Genomic DNA, 8,798 nt, shown 5'->3' on the forward strand with positions numbered 1-8,798 from the left:
TCTAAATAACCAAGCACACTAACATAATCTTAGACGTCCATAAGTGATCTAAGACACCATAATCTAATGTTTGGTGGCGACTCCAAACACACAATAATTGGTCTTTTCACAAGAATCATAGGTGGTAGCCACCATGTTGCATTTAGGTTCGACAACTATGAAAATTGCTAACATATAATTAGGTTTCTTACACCCTATTTGTGAAAAAAGAAAAAGAAAAAAAAAGAGTACCCCTTCGATACAAAAACAAAGGATTCATGAAATTTGATTTTGTATAAATACAATAGGGGAAACTTACAAGATGATGACATGGTGAATACACATAGAGAAGGAATGAATGAAAAGGACACATGTAATTTTACCATTTATTTTAAGAGTATAAATATAATTTATTTAAGATTATAATAATTTTAGTTTTATGGACTTTTTTTAGTTTTTTTTGGATTAGATGTCATTAAATAAAGTAAGGTTAAAATTGTTATTTGACCATTCAATTTAATATCATATACTTGTCAGATGCTAATAGGGAAAGTTAGTGTAATAAAGGCATAAATATCACCGACTTAAGAAAATATTAAATATCCCAGATATGGTATCCCGGGGTCATTCCAACCTTTGCATGTGGTGGGCTCACCACCCTATCAATGGTCCAACGGCTCCCACCGTCCCCTGGTATCATACCTGGGTATATAATACTTTTCAGATTATAATTAGACAAAACTACATGGGGTATCACTATAATTACCTTAAATATATTTATATAAATATTGAGAGCTCATACCCTTACCAATTCGATCTATTCTGTGACATCATATTGCATTTGATCCTACGAACGACGAGTGGTCAAGTATCATAACAAATAAGGATGAAGAGTTTACATGAGAGCCCCTTTCACAATATTTATAATTTATAGAAAAACTCTTTTTAATTTTTAATTTATTTTATTATTATTATTTTTTTAAGCTCTCTCTAATTACAGGAGTTGTTGATATATGTTAAAAGTTAATTAAATATATTAATAAATCACTCCATCGTTAAAGAGAATTTATTTTGATGTCTTAAGAAATTTTTTTTTAAATTGTTAATCTAAATGATGTTCTCGTAGATTTTGCACGGAAAAGAAGTGTCTTGCTGTGGGCATATATATATATATATATATGTATATGTATATATTTATATGATTCTACAACAATCATAACAGCCCTGAAAACGTAACGTTCACAGCTATATGTGTCACAGTTGCCTCAAATATGACGTCTGAAAAAGCTACTGCCCTGTTCATTCTGCAATGTCCTCTTCTCCATTTCTTTCTATAACGTCTCTCTCTCCCCTGATCTGAATTCTACTTTTTACTTTGCTCCATTATTTTCCTTCAGATTGCCGAGAATACCCATCAAAGAAACTCCGAAAAATCATGTTATCAGAAGTTAACGGCGTTGTTTGGATGGAAGATAGAGATGGTGAAGAAACAGCTTCATGGGCTCGAAACAACAACAAAGGAACTGTAGAGAACAAAGACGAAATGGATTCAATCCCCACATTCAAATCCTTGCTTGACGTTGGAAGCGAAGAATGGTACGTAACTAACAATGACATCCAAAACCACCATGACATCAGAGACATCACCTTCTCACCAAACTTCGCTGAAGCTGATAACAATCTGCTGTTACAACCGGTGGACTCGTCCTCTTCTTGTTCACCATCATCAGCTTCAGTGTTCAACAATCTCAATCCATCTCAGGTACAGTACTTTTTGCCTCCAAAGCCAACCATCCCATCAAACCTCACTGTAATTCCTAACAACCCATTAGATACTAGTTTCGATCTGGGTTGCGAAACTGGGTTTCTTGAGAATACCCAAGCCTTGAGTGCTTTGAACAATGGAGGTGGGGTTTTGAATGGTTTCACCGATTTAAGTTCACAAACCCTGATGGGTACTCCCAACTTGACCTCAGATCACCACTTCTCAAGTACCCATTTGCTTCAATTGACCGGAAACAACGTTACGGCCAGTTCCGGTTTCAATTGGACGGGAATTCGAGGTCTTGAAGAGGGTTCTGGTAATTCTTTGTTTCTGAATAGGTCTAACCTGTTGAAACCACTGGAGAATTTTGATTCCATTAGCGCACAGCCCACTCTTTTTCAGAAAAGAGCGGCTCTGCGGAGGAATTTGACCAATAATGGTGGCAATTTGGGGGTTTTGGCTACTGAAGGTAGCAGGGATTTTGGTAATGATGAAGGGTACAATGGGAAGAGGGAAGTGGGTGAAGTGATAGGAAAAAAAAGGAAGAACAGCAACTGGAATGATGTGGAAGATGTGACCACTGATGGGTCGGGTTTGAATTATGATTCTGATGAATTTACAGAGAACGTCAAGGGGGAAGAGAGTATCAAGAATGGTAGCGTCACTGGTGGTGATCAGAAAGGGAAGAAGAAGGGGCTTCCAGCTAAAAATTTGATGGCTGAAAGGCGCCGCCGGAAGAAGCTCAATGATAGGCTTTACATGCTGAGGTCTATTGTCCCAAAGATAAGCAAGGTAAGAATTTTCATGCATTCATGTCTTTAATTATGGTATAAATTGTTGTTAAACTTTAGGTCGTTCTCGTTCTCTTTTACATTTATGCATTTCTATCCTTTCCTCATTTTGGTTGATTAGTTGCATCTCCTGTTTTGCATGAATTCTGAAGGTATATGACTTGATTATGACTATCAGAATTTCCTTGCAGCGATATTTCATAAATTACAGTATAAATTGTTAATATGTTTTGGCTTCTCATTTTCATTATGTAGTTTTTTCCATTACTCACTTTGTTTGATTAGTTGCATTTTTTTTTTTTTTTTTTGTTTTGCATGGTTTCAAAAGGTATGTGAATTGATATGAATGTTAGCATTAAATTCACTCACATGAACTTGGTGAAGTGGTTTTAAAAACTGACTCAAATTGTTGGACCACAGAAAGAAATGAAACTTTATCATACAAGGATAAAGTCATTTTAAATATTAAAATGAATGTGAATATTTATGTGTGGTGTTATTTTTTGGTACACTGAATCTCAAATTGAATTTTATATTTCTAACTGACAGATCTGTGGTTTTCTATCAATATCATCGAAGGTCATTTTCTTCTGTCATTGCCTATGTGAGGTCCCAACTCTTCTTGAGGTACCACTAGGTCCATCACCTATACCATAGCCAAAATTGCTGCCACCAGTACCATCAGTTACCATTATTACCACCTCCACTCCCATGCTTGCACAACCATCTACCCCATCACAACTGTTGCTGCCGGCTGCCGTCACCATCATCATTGTTACTATCATCTTCACCATCGAGTTGTCATTTTTAACACTCCTCCCTTGCCACCAGACTACCACACACCACCACCATCACCATAGATTGCATTTGCCACTGTCATCATATTGCCTCCACCAACAATCTACCATCACCACCACACCACTTTAACATCCCACATCACCTGCCACCACCACCAATTTGTCATTCTCTAAATTAAAATTTTAATTTTATATGCATTAAATTCAAATTCATGTGTCCGTATCTCAGATGGTGTATCTAAACATTGAATTTTAAATTTCTTATATACACTAATTTGAGCTTTAGTTCCTCAAATCACAAATTTGAGGACCACTTCGAAAACTGTGAAACAATTGCACCCTATTTGGAGTTTGAATATGCAACAGCTGTTCCTAGAGGTGGGTGTGGAGGGGGGGGTGTTGTGGGGGTTGTGGGGGAGGTGGGCGGGAGAAGAGAAACTCTTAACCAAGACCCAAAATACGTTCACTTATACTTAAATGAAGACTGCAGAAACACTCAAATTTAGTGGAAGGTTTTAGTACAAATGCCAGAAAGTTTGTGTCTTTTGGGAAATTTTCATAATTATGGCTCACTAAAATTCATGACATGTCTGCATTTTTATCAAACTTTTATAATTTGGTGCTTGTTCACTAGTTCCATCTTTATTCAACTTGTGGTTGAAATCGGTTAAAACCTTGTTGCATCATGAGAACGTTGTAGTTCCAGTATGGAAATAACTGTGTTTGTGTACTGGCACTTTTAACTGCCTAAGTAATGAAATTTTTATTAATATATGAGGCGACTTTGGACTACTGATTATGCTGTTGTTCAATTGAAGCTGTAATGAGATGCTTCTGAATATTTAATATTGTAGTTGTGCCCTATAAAATGGTATCATGTGAAACAATTGCACCCCAAAAGTATATTTTGGAGTTTGAATCTGCAACAGCTGTTTACATTTAGTGGATTTTCCTCCTAGAGTTATGCTGTTTGATTCTGTGAGGAATTGTGCTGGAGTTGAGATGCAACTGAGATTTTTTTTTTTGTTTTTGTGGTGTTGGTGTCTTTTGGTGAAATTTTCCTAATTATAGCTCACTAAAATTCACGACATGTCTGCTTTTTAATCACACTTTCATAATTTAATGCTTATACTCTAGTGCCATCTTTATTCAACTTGTGGTTGAAATCAGTTAAAACCTTGTCGGGTCATGAGAACGTTGTTGTTCCAGTATGGAAATAACTGTGTTTGTCTGCTGGCACTTTTAACTGCCTGACGAATGAAATTTTTATTAAAATATGAGGCAACTTTGAACTACAGATTATGCTACTGTTCAATTGAAGCTCTAATGAGATGCTTCTGAAGCTTTGAAATTGTAGTAGTGCCCTATAAAATAGTATTATGTGGATCGTTGCTCTCTTGTGTTGACAGATGGACAGGGCTTCGATTCTTGGGATGCAATTGAATACTTGAAGGACCTTCTGCAGAAGATTAATGACCTCCACAACGAACTGGAGTCAACTCCTCCTAGTTCTTCATTGACACCCACCACAACCTTCTATCCTTTGATGCCCACCGCTCCAACCATGCCCTGCCGTATCAAGGAAGAACTTTGCCCGGTTTCCTTGCTGAGCCCAAATGGACAACTTGCAGGGGTAAAAAGTTCACTCTTTTACCTGAACAATGCTTACTTTCTTGCTTTGTTAGTTTTTGTTTTGTATATATTTCTTGGTGGTATTGCAGTAGGGGATGAGATTCTGAATCCGCTTGTTAATAATCCAAGAGAGTTTTCAAAATGACAATTGCCTATATTGATGTGGTTTTAGGTAGAAGTAAGGCTAAGAGAAGGAAGAGGTGTTAAAATCACACATAGGCAATTGTCACATCAACCACATCAATATAGGCAATTGTCATTTTGAAAACTCTCTTGGATTATTAACAAGCGGATTCAGAATCTCATCCCCTACTGCAATACCACCAAGAAATATATACAAAACAAAAACAAACAAAGCAAGAAACTAAGCATTGTTCAGGTAAAAGAGTGAACTTTTTACCCTTGCAGGTTGTCCATTTGGGCTCAGCAAGGAAACCGGGCAAAGTTCTTCCTTGATACGGCAAGGCATGGTTGGAGCGGTGGGTGTCAAAGGATAGAAGGTTGTGGTGGGTGTCAATGAAGAACTAGGAGGAGTTGACTCCAGTTTGTTGTGGAGGTCATTAATCTTCTGCAGAAGGTCCTTCAAGTATTCAATTGCATCCCCAAGAATCGAAGCCCTGTCCATCTGTCAACACAAGAGAACAACGATCCACATAATACTATTTTATAGGGCACTACTACAATTTCAAAGCTTCATAAGCATCTCATTACAGCTTCAATACAACAGTAGCATAATCTGTAGTTCAAAGTTGCCTCATATTTTAATAAAAATTTCATTCGTTAGGCAGTTAAAAGTGCCAGCAGAGAAACACAGTTATTTCCATACTGGAACTACAATGTTCTCATGACCTAACAAGGTTTTAACTGATTTCAACCACAAGTTGAATAAAGATGGCACTAGAGTATAAGCATTAAATTATGAAAGTGTGATTAAAAAGCAGACATGTCGTGAATTTTAGTGAGCTATAATTATGAAAATTTCACCAAAAGACACCAACTTTCTGGCATTGTACTAAAAGCAAAAAATCTCAGTTGCATCTCAACTCCAGCAGAATTCCTCACAGAATCAAACAGCATAACTCTAGGAGGAAAATCCACTAAATGTAAAGAGCTGTTGCAGATTCAAACTCCAAAATATACTTTTGGGGTGCAATTGTTCCACATGATACCATTTTATAGGGCACAACTACAATTTTAAATATTCAGAAGCATCTCATTACAGCTTCGATTGAACAATAGCATAATCTGTAGTCCAAAGTCGCCTCATATATTAATAAAAATTTCATTAGTTAGGCAGTCAAAAGTGCCAGTACACAAACACAGTTATTTCCATACTGGAACTACAACGTTCTCATGATGCAACATGGAGTTGAGATGCAACTGAGATTTTTTTTTTTTTTTTTTTTTTGTCTTTTGGGGGGGGGGGGGGGGGGGGGGGCGGTTTGAGTGGAGTTGGTGTCTTTTGGTGAAATTTTCATAATTATAGCTCACTAACATTCACGACATGTCTGCTTTTTAATCACACTTTCATAATTTAATGCTTATACTCTAGTGCCATCTTTATTCAACTTCTTGTTGAAATCAGTTAAAACCTTGTTGGGTCATGTGAACATTGTAGTTCCAGTATGGAAATAACTGTGTTTGTCTGCTGGCACTTTTAACTGCCTAACGAATGAAATTTTTATTAAAATATGAGGCAACTTTGAACTACAGATTATGCTACTGTTCAATTGAAGCTGTAATGAGATGCTTCTGAAGCTTTGAAATTGTAGTAGTGCCCTATACAATAGTATTATGTGGATCATTGTTCTCTTGTGTTGACAGATGGACAGGGCTTCGATTCTTGGGGATGCAATTGAATACTTGAAGGACCTTCTGCAGAAGATTAATGACCTCCACAACGAACTGGAGTCAACTCCTCCTAGTTCTTCATTGACACCCACTACAACCTTCTATCCTTTGACGCCCACCGCTCCAACCATGCCCTGCCGTATCAAAGAAGAACTTTGCCCGATTTCCTTTCTGAGCCCAAATGGACAACCTGCAAAGGTAAAAAGTTCACTGTTTTACCTGAACAATGCTTACTTTCTTGCTTTGTTAGTTTTTGTTTTGTATATATTTCTTGGTGGTATTGCAGTAGGGGATGAGATTCTGAATCCGCTTGTTAATAATCCAAGAGAGTTTTCAAAATGACAATTGCCTATATTGATGTGGTTTTAGGTAGAAGTAAGGCTAAGAGAAGGAAGAGGTGTTAAAATCCACATGTTTTGTGGCCGCAGACCAGGTCTCTTGCTCTCAACTATGAAGGCTCTGGATAATCTTGGGCTAGATGTCCAACAAGCTGTTATCAGCTCCTTCAATGGATTTGCATTGGATATCTTTCGAGCTGAGGTACTTTTCTTTGACCTTTCTCAGATTTGTAACCTTGGAGCATATAAGTCTATACAAACATTCCACATGGAACTAGCTGCCTTCTCCCCACCCCCATCGGGCACCCTCTTCTCAGAATAGACATTAAAAGTTGAATCCCATTTTCCCTATGAGTTAAAAATTAGAATTGTTGATCTGAAAATTTTAATTTTTCAACTGAGTCAGGCAAGGAGCTTGGTACCACCTATTGATGGATATCAGTTGGATGCTTATAAGTTCTCATTCCAGACAAGTTTTAGATCCTTGCTTATATTTGTCCAAGTGGACTATTATTAATACCATTCATGATCCATTGTTGAGATCTTTCATTGATTTTATCACTGCATATTTCTATGGTTTCCCACCTAAAATTGAACAGACATAACCGGACATACTATCCTACTCTTCTTTAGTATACTATCCTAAGAAGAAAAACCTCTGGCTTATTGATTCTATAACCTTTTTGACTACAGACAGTGAACTAATTTTTTATGGTATTCTATTCTCAGCATTGGAAGGAAGGTCAAGACGTCCATCCTGAGCAAATCAAAGCAGTACTCTTGGAATCAGCTAGCTTCCATGGCATGGTGTAGATCTCTTTCAGTCAAATCCAAGCTGCAGCAAGATTTTGTAGAATCGGTTTTGTCTTTATAAGTTTGTGCTCATGCTTAGCTAGTGATCGATTCTGCCAAACCAATCCAAGTCATTAGCAGCTTATAGATTTTCTGTAGCTTAGTTTATATCTATTCAAATTGCTCTATCAATTGAGCAGAAACTTGAGAACCTATTAACCTTTAGCTTTTTCTGCTTTGGAATAAATCAACTCCTTGGATTGCCATACATTTATTACTTTTGCAACTGGATTTAGTTAGGCTAACTGCAGCAGTGCATTACTAACATGCATTTTGATGAGATGTGGAATGATAGTAGCATAAAATGAGCAACTTATCTAGCACTCTCTTTTATTCCTGTTTCGCATGTCATCGTTGTCATCATCGATCCTTTCCTTTATCCAGGATCCTTTATCCCAAGTGATGGTCGATAACATGATCTATTTTATTACACCTCTCGTATTTAACTCTTAAAATCATTTATAATTATTTCATCTAAGTCTGTTCTGGTCAATCCACTCTCTTACTTTCTCTGCATATTAACCTGCCTTCTCTCACTGGTGCATCAGCAAGTCTCCATTTTATTTGGCTATATTGCATAAGCCTTGCTTTCCCTTATTTTTGTTACTAATTAGGCATTATTTATAATCTTTCACTTGCACTTTAATTAGAAAGTAATTTTCATTTTCTCTTATTTTGTCACTAATAGGGATTGTTCCTAATTTCTCCTTTATATTTTGAGTAATAAATCTCTCTTCTAATCACCCCTTTCATCCATCTCAAGATTCTCATTCAGCTACATGAATGCATTGGT

The 8,798-nt window shown here is 36.8% G+C and overlaps 1 protein-coding gene across 1 annotated transcript; it reads left to right on the forward strand.

The window, feature by feature from the left end:
• Positions 1-1,184: 1,184 nt before the first annotated feature.
• LOC132283471 (transcription factor ICE1-like) lies at positions 1,185-8,215 on the forward strand. The gene is made up of 4 exons (XM_059785417.1): positions 1,185-2,536; positions 6,789-7,013; positions 7,185-7,355; positions 7,883-8,215. The coding sequence occupies exons 1-4, from the start codon at positions 1,415-1,417 to the stop codon at positions 7,964-7,966; spliced, it is 1,602 nt and encodes a 533-aa protein (XP_059641400.1). The 5' UTR covers positions 1,185-1,414; the 3' UTR covers positions 7,967-8,215.
• Positions 8,216-8,798: the final 583 nt, after the last annotated feature.

Source organism: Cornus florida, unplaced genomic scaffold (assembly GCF_030987335.1).
Source record: "Cornus florida cultivar Cherokee Brave unplaced genomic scaffold, ASM3098733v1 CherokeeBrave_3.0.0_Hap2_Chr11, whole genome shotgun sequence".
NCBI lineage: Eukaryota > Viridiplantae > Streptophyta > Magnoliopsida > Cornales > Cornaceae > Cornus > Cornus florida.